The sequence below is a fragment of the Sciurus vulgaris genome, assembly GCF_902686455.1.
Source record: "Sciurus vulgaris genome assembly, chromosome: 1".
NCBI classification, from domain to species: Eukaryota; Metazoa; Chordata; class Mammalia; order Rodentia; family Sciuridae; genus Sciurus; species Sciurus vulgaris.
In genome coordinates, this window is record NC_136461.1 from 18,541,191 (window position 1) to 18,560,342 (window position 19,152).

Genomic DNA, 19,152 nt, shown 5'->3' on the forward strand with positions numbered 1-19,152 from the left:
TGGCAGTCTTCCTGGGGGAAAGTAGCACTGTGTCCTGCTAGAAAAAGCAGGAGGATTTCGTAGGTCAGGTGAGTCTCTCGGGGAACTTGGGACCTGTCAAAGCCTATCTAGAATCTTCAGACCAAAAGCTGTTGGACCCTAGCAGGTTGCTGAACCAGGCAATGGATTAAGAAAGCTTTGGTAGTCCTTGGAGGGCAGGAGACCTGGATTCTCAAATGGTCGTCTCTTAGGCCAGGAGGTGGGAGACCCAGGGAATCAGTCACGTCTTTAAGACTCAGGTGCCCTGGTGTTAGGCTGGGAGGAAGTCTGAATGGCCTAGCGTTCTGCCCCATTGTTCAGCAAAGGCTGACAATTAGGGGCCTTGGGGATCTTCACCTGTTGGAATGACAGTCCCCAGAGGTTCACTGATGGCAGTTGATGGGAAACTACCTCATTGCCCTCCCTTCAGCATTGGTTCCAGTTACGAAAAGCCCTCTGAGGCCTGCAGGGAAAGATTCTGGACAACTGGGGACGCGCAGTGTGCTCGGCAGAGAACAGGCGGCACCAGAGCCAGCAGTGCCTCCCTGTCTTGGAGCTGCTGCCCATCTGTCCATTCCCCTGTTCAGGCCAGAACTCCTTCCCAGCATCCTCTGGGGCCATCCACCAGCACAGACATGGGCAGCTGCTGGTCGCTGCTGCTGCTACTCCTTATAGGGGATGGAACCCTCAAGCTGCCTGGTGAGTATCCACGCGTACCTTTCCCACCAGTCCTCTTCCCCTCACAGCCTCTCTTCTGTCTGGTCAGAGAGGGGAAGAAGGTGGAGAAAGACCAGCAAGTGTCTTCAGGAAGATCTCACAAGGTGAGCTCAGCCATCCCCTACCCAACCCCTAGAACTGTCTGAAAGATTTGGGGCACCAGTGAGTTCGGAGGACAACAGGACAACTGCCATGTGGCTCTGGCCTCTCCCATGTATCTCTTCCAGGAGGCTATCTTTGTCTGTCTCCATTCTATCTTGTCTGTCACTTCTTTGATCTCCCCTTTCCTTTTTCTTTCTTTCTTTCTTTCTTTTTTTTTTTTAACCTGGGGATTGTCACTGAGTTATATCCCTACCCTTTTATGTTTTATTTTGACACAGGTTCTCTTGCTGAGGACCTCACTAAATTGCTGAGGCTGGTCTCGAAATTGTAATCCTCATGTCTCAGCCTCCTGGGTTGCTTGGATTCTAGCATGTGCCTCCATGCCCAGACTATCTCCCCTCTTTATGCATCCTTCCATCTGGACCAAACTAATAACCTAAGATTTCAGCAAGCAGAGGGCCCAAGGAGTTGGGTTCCTCCACTGCCTTCCCCTGCCCTACAAGGAGCAACCACTGGTCCCAATACCTCACTGAGCCCGAATCAGAAGTGCAACCCTGGGTTCTGAGCTTCTAGGACAATATGGGGGAAGATATTGAGAAGGTGCAAGAAACTGTGTACCTTTTCACCTGCCCTGGGTCCCTGATTTTTTCCAGGGATAGGAGCATCCTTGGCAAAACATCCAGGAAGCAGAAACAACCAAGTTTGGTGAGAGGAACAAAGGGGGATATAATTACCAATAAGCAGGTTCCGCCCACTGAACACCTACTGCATACTAAGCACCTTGCAGAGGGCTTCTCATGCATTACTTTACTTAATCCTCATGACCAGGAGTGAAGTGAGCACTCTTATTGTCCTTGTTTTGCAGTAGAAGAAACTGAGGTTCAAAGTCATGTAATGATTTCCACGTCCCCCCATCCACAGCGCTGAGATTCTATCCCAGCTCTGACTTCAGGGCCCAGCTCACACTGCATTGCTTCTCAAGGGAGATGCTGAGAGCTGGAAACCTCAGAATCATAAAATTGTCAATTCCAAGTGCCAAATTCGTCACTATAATCTACCTCCTCTCATCAAATCCCAACAGGGTTTTGTAGAACTTGACAAGCAGATTCTAAGATGTGTAAGGAAGGACAAAAAGCCAACAATATTTAAGATAATGTTGAAGAACAAGACAAAAGACTCATCCTATCAAATGCTAAGACCTACTATAAAGTGACAATAAGATCGTGTAGTGCAGTGACAGAAAAGCAAATCAGTGGGATCAAAGAGACAGTACGGACATTGGTGTGTGATACCTAATGACAGATGGCACGACCAATCAGTGGGTAAAGAATGGACTTTTCCATAGGGAAGCAGAGACAACTGGGTAACCACTGAGAAAAACATAAAGTCAGATTCAGTGGAAACATCGCTCCTTGCCGATAAAAACCTGAGATTCCCTGATTCCTCTACTCTCCCAACCAGGAGCTGAAGGGTGGGAATGACAAAAAGCAATGGTAATAAGGAGTTAGGACTTCCCCAAGTTGTTTCTATTCTGTGCCCAGGAGTCTCTCACCTTCTCTGCTCCTTGTAGGGTGGTCCTTGTAAATAGTGTAAATTCTCCAAATTATCCTCTAATTATAAATGTAAGCTTATTACCTTAGATCATTAGCTAGAGACTGCCAGAAGGTGGGCACGGTGACAAGGGGTTGCTGTTGCCTCTGTTCCTTGCTTTTGGTTCCTGGAGAAGGGCAGGACCTGCAGTGCGGGTTTCTTCCTGACCCAAGGTACCTAGCTCTGGGGTTCTTCACTGTAGGCACCCAGTCTGCTTGCCAGGGTCCCTCTTATTGCTCCTTCCCACCTCCCCGCTTTTCCAAGTCAGCTTTTTTGCAAGAAATCCCAGTTACAAAGGTCTCATATCTCATATCTCATATCAAGAGTTGAATTTTGGGGTGGGTGGATAGATGTGTCTAAAGCAGAGAATGTGCCAGATGTGCCCCATTCAATGTTTCTCTGATAATGTCCCTAATCATGCCAGGGAGACTAGCGTTGATGATAACTCAGGCGGAGGCTTAAGAAGGTAGAAAGGACCCCTGACCTGCCTGGCTTCCTTAGCTTGCACCTCAGCTTTGCAGAGGGCCAACCTGGGCCCCAGCTGACTGCATGTACATGAGCCAGCTCAATAACACTACTGTAACTACCTACCAAATAAAATCCAGGGTGAAAACAAAACAAAACAAAACAAAAAAACAAACAAACAAAAAACCCCTGAGATTCCTGTAGCAAGACGTCTGTTCATTTCGGTTTTTTATTGTAAATGGGTCCAGATATCACTCAAGTTTAGAGGGCTCCTCTGAAATCAAGCCCAAGTCCTCACTGTGCAGAGGGAGACATGGAGGCCACAAAGAGGTAAGGCATTCCCCAAATCTCACCATTCAGAGAGAAATCCAGGTCTCCAGCCTGGATTTACTACTCTTTCCAAGCCTCCTGGTCAGCTCTCTGACCCTGTGATCACTTAGCTCTGCACAGAGAGTAAGGTGTAGGTGGGGCAAGTGCAAGCAGGATAGCGGTTGAGAACCAAGGTCAGTGCCCCTTGGACCTGGGCCATGAGGAGGATGAGCGTATCACCTGGGCTAGGTCACCTTCATTTTTCTGAATTAGCCCTCTGATAATCGCTAGGGCTGCAATGACAGGGCATCAGGTGATGGATCTGTTTCTGCCCATTGCCCCGGGGAATGAGGAAGGTCTCCTAGGGATCCAGCTGAGCATAGCTGATTTGGGCCTTTCTCTCAAGGGAGAATGGCTGGCTCAGCTGTGGAAATGAAGTGTGTTTTTGTGAAGCAATGCAAAGCAGTTAGGAAGATGTTGGGTTTTGGGGTCTGAGAGGCCTGGTTTCAAAGGCAGTGCCAGCACTTCCTAGCTGTGTGACCTTGGACAGATGTCTTTACGTATCTGAGCCTCAGTTTCTTCATTTGGTAAATGGAAATAACAGTCCTGACCTCAGTCTGGTCGTGAGTATTCAGTGTGCCAATGCTTATGTGTTAGACAAGAGGAAAACTTAATGATGTCAAAAGATCCTTGATTGCTAATGCATTAAATGAAGCATTGGGCTTGTAAAGAGGAGTCATGTTCTACAGAAAGATTCACAACTCTACCTTTTTCTTTGGTTTCTCTTTTTTATTATTTATCTAATTATTTATTTTTGGTACTGGGAAGTGAACCCAGGGGCACTTCACCACAGAGGTATACCCCAGTCCTTTTTATTTCTTATTTTGAGACAGGGTCTCATTAAATTACTAAGGGTCTTATTAAGTTGCTGAGGCTGGCCTCAAACTTACTATCCTCTTGTCTCAGCCTCTCAAGTCCTTGGGATTACAGGTGTATGCCACCACACCCAGATGTCTCTCTTTTCTAAGTTTTATATCTTTAAATACTCAGTGCCGTAGGAAACTATTATCAAACGAGTCATCAAGAAACCAAACACCAAGGGGCTAAGGATGTCCTCAGTGGTAAACTATTTGCCTAACATGTGCAAAGCCCTGGGTTCAATTCCCAGCACCACAAAATCAAAACAAGACAAAACACCAAATAAGTGCTGTCACCAAATGAGATAGTGATTTCTATCTTCTGCTGTCACTGTCTTTAGAGACATTGAACACAATGAGACACAGTTGCCCATACTAGTTAAATTCTTCCTCTCTGGCATGCAGCAGTTGAAATCTACTAGTACAGCATTGGAACATAAACAAATGTGAGCCGGTAACAATGAACTTGATATTATTTTTACTGGATCTCCCAGTAAAGAAACTTGGCAAGTCAGAACATCTGAGAAGGTAGAAGGAAAGGTAGATTGGTTTCTCTTTGGTGGAAGGAAAGGTAGATTGGTTTCTCTTTGCTTTTTTTTCAGTCTTAAGGGTTGCATCAGACACATCTTCCACAGAAGTCTCTGTGCCCCAGGGAACAATATTATGTCCATCTACGACTTTAGTTCTGTCCCACAGTGGGAGAGATCACATCTCTGCAGCGAAACCTAACAACTCACCAACAACGGAGAAGACATCAGTGTCTGAGACCCAGCAGCGTATGACAGCTACTCTTCCAACTTCACCACTGAAGAGCAGCTTGACAGGATCCAATAAGGAGACAACCTCAACACATGGGACTTGGAAAGAGAGACTGAATACAGCCTTTACCACACCCATCAACGCCATGACATTGTCAAACTCTGAGATGACTTCTCTGTTGAACGACCAGGAAGGGACATCCAGAACCACGACCTTACCCATCATAGTCACTGCAGATGAGAACCCCAAACAGAATCAGACAACTCCAATTACAGCCCCCAAGACGACAAACACCCCAGCCAACAGAATGGAATCATCAGCGTCCCCTGACTCTGAGAAGGCAGCCACCAGCACAGATCCAATAGCATTAAAGACACCAGGCAATGACACTGAACCATCTGGGTCCATGACAATCACTGTCTCTGAGGCGTCTGCTCTAAATACATCCTCAACACTGGACAAAATCAATGACACAGGTGGACTTTTATCCACAACGACCAGCACAGCTATCTGCGCTACCTCACTAAACACAACCACTCTGGGGACAACTGATCCTGGAACAACCACAACCAGGACTCAGGAAGGGCAAAGTACAGCTGCACCCCCACCCCCAGCAACAATCCCCATGACAAGCAAGACATCTGATTCACATCACAACACAGCCACTGGGACACCTTCCCATCCTGCACAAACAGCCTCTGGTGTTGGCACTGAGACAAGACCTGTTTATTCCACCGTCCTTGTCCTCAGCTCCTCGGGGACAATGAAATCCTCTGCTATGACTGGGCCCAGTCAAAACTCCCCCAGATCTAGCCAGAATAGTAGTTCCAGAGCCGAAGCCTGTGCTTTGGATGAAGATACAGCTGGCCCAGGAGACTGTAGGTGCAATGACAGCTACCACGCCCACACAGGTAAGGCTGAGGAACGCGAGCGAGTAAAGCAAAACAGGGGTAAGGGCAGAGTGAACCTCACAACTCTGAGGCGGCCCAGAGGAATATTGTGTCCAAAGGGTACCAGAGGGCTGACAAGGCTTCATTAAGACATTGGCATCTAATGAGTTCATCCGGCTAGACGTGACTTCTGGTGGGCGAATGGGCAGCTGGGCAGATGAGGTAGACTGGACAATCTATCCATCCCCAATCTCCAGGATTCCAGCTACTGGCCAGATTAAACCTTCCTGGGGTGGGTCAGAGCTCATGGATCCATCAAAGACCAGAGTCAGCAGGGTGCAATGGCACATGCCTATAATCCCAGTGACTTGGGAGGCTGAAAAAAAGACCAGAGCCATAGCTCCATCAGAAGCCAAGAGGGACACACGGGGAAACTGAGGCAAAAGTCTAGATGTTGAGGCAAGTCGGTGTGCCAGATTATACAGGAAGTCTGAGTTCAAATTAGGTATGGTGTTGCACACTTGCAATCCCAGGGGTTCAGGATGCTCAGAGAAGAGGATCGCCAAGTTCAAGGCCAGCCTTAGCAACTTAGTGAGACTTTGTCTCAAAATTTAAAAAAGGTAGGGCTGGGGTTGTAGCTCAGTGGTAGCGTACTTGCCTAGCATGTGTGAGGCACTGGGTTCAATCCTCAGCGCCACATCAAAAAATTAATAAATAAAATAAAGGTATTGCGTCTATCTACAACAAAAAACATTCTTAAAAATAAAAATAAAAAAGTCTGGGAATGTAGTTCGGTGGTAGTGTGCCCCTGGGTTTAATCCCCAGTACTAGGGATGAAAAAGAGAGAAAAGGTGAGTTCACAGGCTTCTCCCAGGCTGTGCTACCAACACCCAGGCCCACATTCTGGCAAGGCTGAAGCTGGGTCCAGGGCACCAAAAAGGTGGTGATGTTCTCCAAATATATATTCTTTGCAGTCAGTATAATCCCCCCAAACTTTTGTTTTGAGACAGGGTCTCACTATGTTGCCCAGACTGGCCTTCAATTCCAGGGCTCAAGTGATCCTCCCGCCTCTATCTTCCAAGAAGCTGGGATGATAGGCAAATTCCATGACCAACTTCTAAAACAATTCAATTTAACAAAATTCTGATTTCCCTAAAATGATTACTCTGGGTTTTTTTCTTTCTTTCTTTATTTTACTACCAAAATGGTTTTATTTTTGTTATCAACATGTATAGCATTGGAATCATATCATTTTGTTTTATTTCTTAAATGTTACTTAAGTATGCATTAAAATATATGTTTAGGGGCTGGGGTTGTGGCTCAGTGGTAGAGCACTTGCCTAGCATGTGTGAGGAACTGGGTTCAATTCTCAGCACCGCATATAAATAAATGAATAAAATAAAGGTCCATCAACAAAATTAAAAAAAAAAAATGTTTACAACCAGGAACAGTGACATTCACCTAATCCCAACTATCTGGGAGGCTGAGGCAGAGGATCACAAGTTCAAGGTCAGCCTGGGCAATATCACCAGAGCCAGTCTCAAATATATAAGTTAATAAATAAACAAATAAATAAGAAGGGTTGGGGATGTGATTTAGTGGAACACACTGGAGTTCAATCTCCATATCACCAAATAGCATTTAAGAAATATGACACATTAATAAGGCCTCCCTAAACATAATCCTTTCTCAGTATGTTTTCCTATTTTGCTTCATATATAAACAACTTAACCTATAAAATCATAAATAAAACTATCAACTTTTTTGGCCTAGAAGTACATCCACATTTTGGAGTTTGAGAATAAATTTTCTCTTTGATTTATAAATAATATGCAGTATTTGCGGTGTTTAGTATCATTCAAATGGTTATCACAAATTCTTATTGGCTCCCAACTTGTTCTGCTAATAGACCTTTTCAGTTTACTGGTAAAGATGCCGTGAATTAAAAGTTATAATGGTCAAGTCAAGATTTAAAAAAAAAAAATCAGAGAAAGTGGCAATCTAAATATCACTAAATTTTATTAAAACAACTTCGGCTTGTATGAAAAACAAAAAACAAAGAAGAATGAATACCATTCATTTTAAAGGTATCTAACAAGGTTTAAAATTTAATCAACAATGAGATTAAATCCATATTAGCCTTGCAAAAAAATTCAACTGAGATTCTGTTATAGGAACACAACCAACAACATCCTAAATTTTCTAAAATTTATTTTCAAGTCATCATTTTGATGAGTTAAATATTTAAGTGTAAAAATAATGACATATAAAATTATTTTAGAAAGGTATACTTATAATTCCTGATATGCATTTCATTAGTTTTTGTTTAATGACTAGAAATCCTTATTTCTTCAGAAAATATTACATATTCATTGAAACACACCACTATCTGGTGACTTATGATATATCCACATCATTTCTATTAGGTAAGAATTAAGAGTAAAAAAGAATTTTGCATGTTGGGCATGTTTCACTTTACACATGATTTTTAGGCTTTTATTTATAGGTTATAAAACTTAGAAAACATTCTCAACTAATATTCTTATTAGATGTAAATGATGCAAACTACAAACAATACTAAGCTAAGTGCTGTAATTACATTTTCTTTTTTTGGTAGTGGGGATTGAAGTCAGGGGCACTTGACCACTGAGCCACATCCCCAGCCCTATTTTGTATTTTATTTAGAGACAGGGCCTCACTGAGTTGCTTAGCACCTCACTTTTGCTGAGGCTGGCTTTGAACTCACGATCCTGCTGTCTCAGCCTCCTGAGCCACTGGAATTACAGGTCTGCACCACCACACCTGGCTGTTATTAGTTTTAAAATCTAAGTTTCTAGAAGTTTTTCTTTTCTTCTTCTTTTTTTTTAATTTTTAGTTGTAGATGGACACAACACCTTCATTTTATTTATTTATCTTTATTTGGTGCTGAGGATCGAACCCAGTACCTCACACATGCTAGGAAAGTACCACTGAGCCCCAGCCCCAACCCTGAAGTTTTATTTTTCAGTCAATACAAAATGATCTAGTTCACACTATTAACTGCCCAGAAACTGTTTAAATAACTAAATATTCTTTGTTAAAGAGTGGGTTACAAGAAATGTTTTCTATGCTCTTATTTTAAAAAACAAACTTCTGGTATACATAGGGAATTTAAATACAAATTCATACATGGTGGTTAAAATCCTATCAACCTGATACAACCTAAATCAACAGTTAATATGCATAAACAATTCAAAAAATCAAAGTTTATGTGGAAATGTCAACAAGTCATAACTATGACACATCAATACTGATGGGTTCCACTATACTTCAACCAGGCACAGCAGATGTGCACATCTGATAAACAGACTGCTTAGAAAATTAAAGCTATCAGAGTTATAAATAAAGAACACATAAACATGCGATGCCAAAACATTAGGGCCATTAAAAAAAAAGTGAATCAGATGTGATGCGAACACATTTGATAGTTCTCTCTGTAGGCCACCTTCCACTGATTTATAGAGCCATGGTTTTATGATTCTTTTTAAAGGGAAAATTCTTCTACGCTGTCGTATGAAGTAATTTCACTGTGCATTCTTGACTACAATGCAAACTTCAAGTCCTCTTGAGGAGTTTGACATATCTCACCAGGCTCTCTCCAGAAAGAGAGCTTGTCTTACTTCCAGCAGCCCTTAGTGCTTCAGTAGCCTTGCAAAGTTCCTTAATAACGGATGATAAAGTTTCTGGGTTAATTCCTTGTTCACAAAACCGAAAACAAATAGACTGTGTTTCCATATCAAAGCCAGTATTCAAAATTCTTGAAATCTCAAGCAGAACATCACGTCTCCCTCACCACATTCAGACTGGAGGCCAAAGGAGGCCGGAGCTTTTGTGTGTGTGTGTGTGTGCGTTTAAATTTTTTAATATCAAATTCTTCCAAAATACATTTCTTTAGCATTTCTGTTTTGGGTAATACTGTCTTGGGATGAAGTTTTTCTTACGTGCAAAACTAGCAGTGCTTAAGTTATTTTCCAAGACATATTTTTCAGGACACCAGTACTGCACGATATCAATACACACTGCACTCATAAAGGGTTCCAGACTGAGTGTAGCTCAGTGGAAGAGTGCTTGTCTAGTATGTGTGGCTCTGGGTTCAAACCCTAGCATCACAAACAAGCAAAAACCAAAAACCAGGTTTTATTGTAAAATATATTTGGGAAAGTCTAGATTAAACAAAAAAAAATTTTTTTTTCTTTTTCAAAATTGTTTCTTGATTGTAGGACTTTTTCAGGCTTTAAAATTCCATTTGAGCTGGGTGTGATATTGCATGCCGGTAATCCCAGCTACCCAGTGAAGTTGAGGCAGCAGAACTGCCAAGTTCAAAGCCAGCCTGGGCAAGTTACTGAGAACTTTTCTCAAAATAAAAATCATAAAGAGTTTGGGATGTAGCTCAGTGGTAAAGCACCCCTGGGCTCCACTCCCAGTACCAAAAAAAAAAAAAAAAAAAAGTAAACTGACGTTAGCCAACCAGTTATTTGTTCATTGTTTTGACTCCCTGACCCCTTCTTACAAAGAAAATATCTCTGAAATAACTAATGAAATAACGAATTTGTTTATGTTATTGTTTTGTGCTTTCTTCAAGCCCTTCTCTGTCTATAAAATTCAACCTGTTTTGCTTGGACCATCTGAAATACTTTTTTTCTTCAGTGCTGGGGATCAAACCCAGGGCCTTGCGACGTTCAAAGCTAGTGCTCTGCCATGGAGCCCCGCCTACTCTGTTTTATGGGGTGAAGGGTCATCTGATTCTAGAATTGAAAATAAAGCCAATGAAGGTTGTTAAAATAGGGTTTGGGATGCCCATTTCATCTGAGTGGGTTCCCATGCATGACTGCCAAGGTAGAACCATGAGCTTTAAAAAAAAAAAAAGGAAAAAATCTGTTAAGTTCAAAGTAAAAAAAATAAATCCAGAAATGCTTTATACTAGTGTTTCTATTATGTATTACTTTCTAGTTTTACTTTTTAATTCCAACTTTTGAGCAGTTCATCCCAAATTTTAACGGAAAGTATAGAGGGCAGTTTGGAAGAAGGGAAGGGTGAAGTATTAGCTCTTCAGTCAACACCCAAAAAGTATAGGGATTTGGCATGTATCTGTTAAGACAACTTGTGTTGCAAGTGGCAGAAAACCAACTCTAATTGTCTTGAATGAAATAAATTTTCAATATCTGAAGGGTTGGTAATGTAGCTCAGTGATAGAGCACTTGACCAGCATGCATACTGCTCTGGGTAGACTCCCAGTACCATCAAAAAAATTGAAAACCTCCCTTCAGTTTCTCAAAGGCCCTCCTTCCCCCAATGGATTCAGGTTTGTTTGTTTTTTTTCCTTTATCTTTTGCAGTGCTGGGGATTGAACCCAGGGCCTAGGTGCTTGCAAGGCAATCACTCTACCAACTGAGCTATCTCCCTAGCCCTGAGTTTAGGCTTTTATGGACTGAAAGAGCTGCTAATTTCAAGCAGTTTAGGTCCCTCAAAAAACCCCATGGTGGGCTGGGGATGGAGCTCGGTGGCAGAGCACTTGCCTAGCATTCTCCAAGCTCTGGGTTCAATTGCCAGTCCATCTTCCCCGACCCCCACACACAGGAGGGCCTGGCTTCCTGCTTGGAAAAATGGGAGAGAAATCAGAGAACAAAACATCTCAAAAACTGATCTTGTCAGCAAGTTACAGAAACAATCTGACTTAACTCAAGGAAAACTGTCTCAGCAAAGCCAAGGGCAGGTTCCAGCAGGTTTTCCAGGAACTGGCCCCTGGAACTAAGAATGTACCCAGAACCAGGAGTTGCCTCCTCCTCCTCGGGTCTTGCTTCTCCTCCCACCCTGCACCTGTTCCCGCTCTGCCCCTTTCAGCCTACCTGGCACAAGATGGCTGTGTCACCTCATAAGCTTTACATTGGCTGCTCCGTACTGGCTGTAGTTGCTAATTCCTGGGGAAGAGATTCTGAGTGGGCCTGTGAAGGCCAGGGACCAGGGTCCCACAGAGCACGTGTGGCTGCAGGCACTCAACTGCTGTGAGGAAGAGTCTGCATTTCAGGCAGGTTTTAATGGGTTGGGCTAATATTCCGTGTCTCCTCCACCCACGTTAGAACTGTACCCTTCCCAGAGCTTCGTGCAAGGACCTCAGGAGGTCCCTATCCTGGCTGTTGTCTTCCGGCAGAATTGTCCAGGATGCCAGTAACCCTGAACTGCTGGCCACAGAAAATTGAGGTGGCCCTGAGCAGCTGCTTCCTGGAGACTCAGCACTGGAATCTGAAAAAAGATGGCTTCTCAGGATGCTCCAGCATCAAGAAGATAGAACAAGGTCACAGGGTCCAGGTCTTCATGCTGGAGAAGAAGCAGGGGACTTGTGGACTCCAACTTCTTGTAAGCAAGCTGGGAGAGGTCATCAGAAAGGGACCGGGAGATGTGAGGTGGGGCTGGGAAAGGAGCGATGGGGTACCGGTCCTGACCTCATCTCTGTTTGACCTCATCTCTAGAGTGGAGTCAAATCTTAGCCATCAGACCAGTCTCCTTCTCCCATCCCTGCCCTGTATTTGCTACTGAACCCTGGGGTTCTCTACCGTTAAGATACACTCCCAGCCCTTCTTATTTCTCATTTTGAAACAGGGTTTCACTAAGTTTCTGAGGTGGGCCTTGAACTTTTGATCCTCCTGTCTTACCCTCTCAAGTAGATGGGACCACAGCTGTGTGGCACCCTGCACTTCTAGACCAGTCTTTTTGAGGGGAAGTGACCATGTTGTGTGCCTTCAGACTGGGAATGCCCTTACATGGTGTCATGTTTGATGAATTGGGATACTGGTTTCCAAATTGTCAGCCATAGAATCCTTTAAAATACTAATAATGATGACCAATATTTATGAATTTCTGACCACATGCAGCAGATCAAATCCCTATTAACACACATTATCTCATCAAACTATCAGAGTAATCTTATTCTACAGATGAGTATCCTATGGTTCAGAGAAGTTAAGGGTTTTCCCCAAATCATGTGGCTAGTTATTAGCGGAGTTGGCTTATATTCCTCTGTGCTCTGTAATGATGCTTCCTCCTTTCTTTAAAAGTCTTACAAGGGCTGGGGAGATAGCTCAGTTGGTAGAGTGCGTGCCTCGAAAACACAAGGCCCTGAGTTTGATCCCCAGTATTGCAAAAAAAGTCTTACATGGGCTGGGGCTATAGCTTAGTGATAGAGTGTTTGCCTAGCACATGTGAGGCACTGGGGTTTGAGTCTTGGCACCACATAAAAACAAATAAACTGAATGAAGGTATTGTGACCATCTACAAAAAAAAAATTTTTTTTAAATCTTACATAAGGGCTGGGGTTGTAGCTTAGTGGTATGGCGCTCACCTAGCACGTGTGAGGCACAGGGTTTGGTCCTTAGCACCACATATAAATAAATAAAAAAATAAAGGTATTGTGTCCATCTACAACTAAAAATATATTTTTAAAAATCTTACATAAGTAAAAGTCAAATAAAAATAGATAAATACTTAAAAGCAGAGCAGTTCTGACTGAATTGTGGAGGTGGGATATCCTGTGGGTCAGCTTCCTTCCAACACATAGGGGTTTTCATACCTTTGCAAGGAAACTCTGGGTCTCCATGGGCTCGGTTGGAAAAGCAGAGTTTGTCCTAAAGACAACTTCATCCCTCCTTTTCATCTGCCAATATATCTAGTGCTTCCACCCAGGAATTCATGGTGCGTCTTGCTTAGGTTATAAAATAAAGTTGGCAGTTTCAACATGGAACACTGAAGTCCACAGTTATACCCCTAGAACCTCTATCAGTGTCATTTATAATAAATTGTTTTACTTATAGCAACAAAACAATCAGTCTGATTCTTTCTCAAAATTTGACCTATGTAAACAATAACCACAAAGACATCCAATCTTGGGATAGGAACCACGAGTTGGCATTTATAACAAATATCCCAGTGAATCTTCTTTTCTATCCCCTGTGGTACTATGGATTGAATTCAAGGCCTCACACGTGCTATGTAAAGCTCTACCACTGAGCTACATCCCCAGTTCTTTTTATTTCGAGATAGGGTCTAAGTTCCTCAGGCTGGCCTTGAACTTGAGACCCTCCTGCCTCAGCCTCCCATGTAGCTAGGATTCTGGGTATGTACCACCACATCCAGTCCAAGAAAATCTTTCATTTGTTTATTTATTTATCTATTTTCAAGTGTAAAATTACTTTTAATTTATATATTCACACACCCATTGAGATATATATCATTTTAGGTGAATACATATATGTGGTCATATACTTTTTTTCATTGGTTCTTCTTAGTTATGTATGACAGTAGAATCCATTTTGATAAAACGGGGTATATCTTATTCTAATTAGGACCCTATCTTGTGGGTGGGCACAATTGTGGGATTCACTTAGGTGTTTTCATGCATACATAGGAAAATTATGTTTGATTTATTCTACTGTCTTTCCTACTTTTTCCAAGGAACTCTAAAATGCACACTGAAATTTGAGAACCACTGGCAGAGAGATTAAGATCAGGGGCCCTGGTATCAAGAGAAATGTTCCTGATTTTAGGCTCTGTTACTTGCTTTGGGCAAGCCTTTTTAACCTTTCCAGCCCTTAGTTTGCTCTTCTGTAAAATGAGACTAATAAGCTGGGTGTAGTGGTGCACATCTGTAATCCCAGAAATTTGGGAGGCTGAGTCAAGAGGATCACAAGTTTGAGGCTAGCTTCAGCAACTTAGTGAGATCATTTCAAAATAAAAAATAAAAAATAAAAAGGACTGGGAGGTAGCTCAGTAGTAAATGGTTCCTGGGTTCAATCCCCAGTACTAAAAAGAGAAGAGAGAGAGAGAGAGAGAGAGAGAGAGAGAGAGAGAGAGAGAGCGCCCGCAATAACAGAACTCTCCTTAGAGAGTTGTTGTAAAATCACAATACCTGGCATACAGCTCAGCCTCAGTGAACTTTGGCTATTAATTTTATTTAAGTAAATATCTTACAGCCACTGAGAATGGAAGGTGTTTCCCTTAGAGATCTGAGGATAATGGCCACCCCTCTGTCTTTTCTAGACCAACGACAGCCACGCCCTGTACTCTCTGAAGGTGCAGCTTCAGCAGGTTCTCCCTGGCTCCAACATAACTGAGCCCACAATACTCAGTTTCAGCTGCGCATACCCTCTGGTGGTGAATATCAGCCAGACTCTCCCCCACCTGGTGGACTCCATCCCGTGAGTTTTTCCCTGTCAGCTACCTATCTGGCTGGTCCCCGAGTTCTCAGTTCTACCTCTATTCCAGGCAAAAACTCATTGCCCTCAGATATTGGCCCCCTATGTCTACCCCCTAGATGTAGGAACCTCTTAGATGAAGACTCAGAGCATTAGAGAAAAAAGATGCTTCTTGAAGCAATGCATTATGGGATGCCTATGTAAACTACTGTGGGGTTGGATGGCTTCAAGAGTCCTGAGTGGGGATCAATTAGGCAACACCTCATTTTTAGGCAGTCCAGGAGGCAGGTGGGCAGGTTTGCTCCTCTCCTTATTCTCAATGGCTACCAGTGCCATTGGGTGAGACAGAAGGTGAGTGTGTGTCCTTCCCTCTGAGGTTTCATGGTGAGATTCTCACTCTTGTCCCTTTTTGGATATAGGACCATCCACTTTACCAGTATGGGGGACACTATCATCATCCTGAGTGTCTTCACAGACCTTCAGCTCTCAACTCCACTCAAGAATAGAACAGCTCCCCTGGGCACACTCCTCTACGTGGTTCTCAATGCCACAAGCAGTGATCCTGACAGATTTGCTCTGGTGGTCAACGAGGTCTTTGCCAGCACCAACACTGCCAACAAAGAGGCCGTTAAGGCCACCTACCATTTTGTGAATGAGAGGTACATGTCTGTAAGCCCCAGTAACCTCTTACCTATGCCAGATCAGCTGTTAAGACTGAGGCTTATGCTGGGTGCTTTTGTAGCTATGAGCACAGATTGTGTCATTCTCCTCTATATGCCTGGCACGCAAACATGGGGAGAAAGTAAGCACTGGGTAAACGTTTATTAACGAATGCATTATCATTCCCATTTTGCAGATGAGTCCATTAAGGCTTAGGGAGACTGAAACATCCTCAAGATTGCATATCCAATAAATGGTATTCATTTCTTTTATTTTTTCCTCAGTTACTGAGATCCAACAATGACAAGATAAAAAATAAATAAACTTTCAGAGTGCTATATACTATATGTTGGACATGCATTACAAATAATAGCTAATGATAGTTAATACTGACATAGTAGTTACCCCATGCAATCCTCTTTTAATATCTTCACATTATTAACTAATTTAAGCCTCACAATGCACTCTATGACATAGTTATTTTTTCATTCCCATCTTAGAAATGGAGAAATTAAGGATCAGTTCACACAAATTATTTAAGTGACAGACTTTGCTAAGTGTTGAGGTCACCGAGATAGCAAGGCCAAGGCCTTACTCTAAACAGTTTGGCAGAGATGAGACTCCTGACTTTTAATATTAAGTCTTGGAAGAGCACAGTGAATCACTTACTGTCTCAATCATTCCTCCAAACAACCTCTGGGCACGAGTCACGAAACACAGCATCGCTGAATTTGCCCCAGCTTTGATATTAGTTTTATTTATTTTTATTTTGCACATTACTGCATGCAGCATGCTAGGTCAGTACTCTACTGGGTTACATCACCGACCCACAATTCCTACTTTCTTAGGAGGAAATATAACCTACTGATTAAGGGTGGGCCCGTGCTGGAGTCAGGCTGCTACCCGCAGAAACTTGGGTAAACTACTTAACCTCTCTGAGCCTCATTTTCCCCATCATTAAAAAAGAAAGGGGGGCAAAAGTATTATCTTCCTCCTAGAATTGGTGTAGGATTAAAAGAAATAATCCATGTAAAGTTCTCAGCACGAGATCCAGCACCTGAATTTACACAGGGCAAGTAAACAGAGGGTAATCATCGTTGGTGCTTTCGCAACACCGGGCTCGCTAACCAGTCAGTGTCGCTGCCTCTCCCCACAGCTGCCCAGTTCCCAGCCGGCTGCTCAATGGTCTAAAATCCAACGGGGCCTCACTCCAGGTGACGCTAGCCTTCAAACTGTTCCGCTTCTTAAACAGCGATACACTCTACCTGCACGCCCGAGTGACCCTATGTGACAAGCTGGCGGAACGCCCGTGCCCACCGGTGAGCTGCAGGTTCCTGGGCAGCCGCCTACAGGCATTCTGCCCCAGCAGGCGTAGAAGCCCCAGCTACTGCGTCCTCCTGGGGGCGGGGCAGAGGCGGGGCCTGGAGGCTTGTGGTGCTGGGGATTGGCCGATCCGCCCAGGGGCGGGGCTTGCGGAAGATTCAAGGGCCTGGAGTTTGAAGACCTAGGTCTTCGTAGATTGGTGAACTCACTTGGGGGCGGGGCAGGGACCCTGCCCTCCGCAGCTCCAGAGCAAAGTCCCACCCTGGCTGGCCTCACCACTTAGTCTTGTGTCGCCCACAGACCTGCAGTCTAAGGAACCCGGCCGCGAGGAATTCGCCCTGGGAGAGCCGAACGCGAGAGGACTTGGAGCGCGGCGGCAGATGGATAGTGTTCGGGCCTCTACGAATAACGGGTATCTGGATCGATCATTTGTGGGACCTCCCTGACTCCTCTTCCAGAGCCTCCCACTCACCTGCTCTGAGATCTCCGATTCTTCACTGAGTGCCCTCTTACCTTCATGTCCACATGCTCCTCCCTAAAACCAGTCTCCTTCCCGAGGTCACATCCTCCTGGGATCTCCTTCCACTCTAAAAAGGTCCCCATCACTTGCAGAGTCCTGTCCTCATTCATTGAACCTCAAATCGAAGCCATCTCTGCCCCCTCCCATTGTCTCCTTTCCTATCACCCTAGATCACTCTTCTCCTAGGTTGTTTCTCCTTTGTGTGTGTGTGGGTGGGGGTGGGGGGGTGGGGAAGGTCAATCTTACTTGCTAGCCTGGAACACTCTCACTTCATTGTAGTCCATAACAGCCCTGCAAAGCTCCAACTATCATAGGAAGCCCATCTCCTTATTAAATCCATTCTCATTAGAAGTATCATCATGCCCTTCTGAGTCCCGTATTCAAGAAAGTGCCAGCTTTTTTGCCCAACCCTGATGAAATGATGGGAGAATCCTGGCCTTGTCCTATTAGGATGCCACCTTAGGCTTAATCTTTGTTTCTATGTGGTTTCAGAGTCCAAAGCCTCCAGGAGCAGGAACTCTCCAGGTTGGTACAAAATGATTGCTGTGATGAAGTTTGTTATAACTGCACTCTAGGTCTTGGCAGGTGCTGATCTTGGATCCTGTTTGTTCTCAAGTCTGTGTGACCCAGGAGAAGAGAGTTAACTTCTCTGCATCTCAGTTTCTTCAGCAACACATGCAGAGTTGCCAGTGTAGGGCTGTTGCTTTATCCCTTATTAGAATCTGAGCTATCCAGGAGTGATTTAGGATAGAGTAGGGGTAAAACATGGTACAGTGGCACATGCTTATAATCCCCACTACTCAGGAGGCTGAGGCAGGAGCATCATCTGAGCCCAAAAGTTTAGGGCCAGTATGGGCCTAAACTTTTTTTGAGACCCCATCTCAAAAAAATTACTAAATTACTAACTAATCCTCCAGAATGAAATATCTAAGCTTTAAAATTTTTCCAGGCTTTCAAATTTCCTTAATCCTATTTTATAATCATTTCTTTTTTTTCTTTCCTGCAGGACCCTGGATGGCCATCTTTCTCTTGATGGTAATTGACTGGATGCTGGATTAAAATCCTCCCCAGATCTTCCTCCAACCCTAGTCCTTGGCCTCTAATTTACTTGCCTGAAATAGGAAGATTTAGGGAAAGGCAAATAGTCTGTCCTCTTGTTGGGAACCAGAGAGGTTGGAAATGGGACTAGCATGTGGCCCAACAATTACCTTGTATTAGGTTGTGCTCCCTCATCCTGCCTCTCTTCCATCTCTGGGATTCTTAGGGGTGATTAGATTGCTCTAATGGTGGGGGAGGTGTAGAAGATATAGCCAATAAATACCAAGGAATTCTACTTTGTCTTACTCCTTTCTGTATAATCTGATCAAAAGCTTCAGTGCTCCGGGTTGATGGGACTGAAGGACTAGGGGTGAGAAGTCACTTTATTCTCAAGAGTATTAGTTTCCCCACATGTAAAATGAAAGTTTGACTGAATGATCTCTGCATCAACATGGGAACTTTATCTCATTCCACAGAAAGGTCTAGGACTTTGGCCAGCTAAGTTCCACCCTGCTTTTTTTTTTTTTCCTAAAACATGGACAATAACTATTCAATTCCAGAATAAGCATTGAATGTTTTTATATAATATTATCCAAGCCCTCTCCTTCTACCCCTTAATT

The 19,152-nt window shown here is 43.7% G+C and overlaps 1 protein-coding gene and 1 long non-coding RNA gene across 2 annotated transcripts; one reads left to right on the top strand and one right to left on the bottom strand.

Annotated features, from left to right (window-relative positions):
- Window positions 1-152: 152 nt before the first annotated feature.
- Window positions 153-18,827, top strand: LOC306643886 (uncharacterized protein). The gene is made up of 9 exons (XM_079110226.1): window positions 153-717; window positions 4,721-5,788; window positions 11,955-12,160; window positions 14,837-14,994; window positions 15,411-15,650; window positions 16,808-16,970; window positions 17,275-17,386; window positions 17,987-18,019; window positions 18,501-18,827. The coding sequence occupies exons 1-9, from the start codon at window positions 384-386 to the stop codon at window positions 18,551-18,553; spliced, it is 2,367 nt and encodes a 788-aa protein (XP_078966352.1). The 5' UTR covers window positions 153-383; the 3' UTR covers window positions 18,554-18,827.
- Window positions 7,847-11,955, bottom strand: LOC306643901. The gene is made up of 2 exons (XR_013759104.1): window positions 11,653-11,955; window positions 7,847-9,466 (listed from the first exon to the last, which is right to left on the bottom strand). It is a non-coding gene; the product is annotated as an uncharacterized lncRNA (long non-coding RNA).
- Window positions 18,828-19,152: the final 325 nt, after the last annotated feature.

Coding starts and splice junctions, on each gene's coding strand:
- LOC306643886 (XM_079110226.1), top strand. CDS start 384: ATGACAGTCCCCAGAGGTTCACTGATGGCAGTTGATGGGAAACTACCT. Junction 12,161..14,836: donor CTTGTGGACTCCAACTTCTT/GTAAGCAAGCTG, acceptor TGTCTTTTCTAG/ACCAACGACAGCCACGCCCT. Junction 15,651..16,807: donor TACCATTTTGTGAATGAGAG/GTACATGTCTGT, acceptor CTCTCCCCACAG/CTGCCCAGTTCCCAGCCGGC.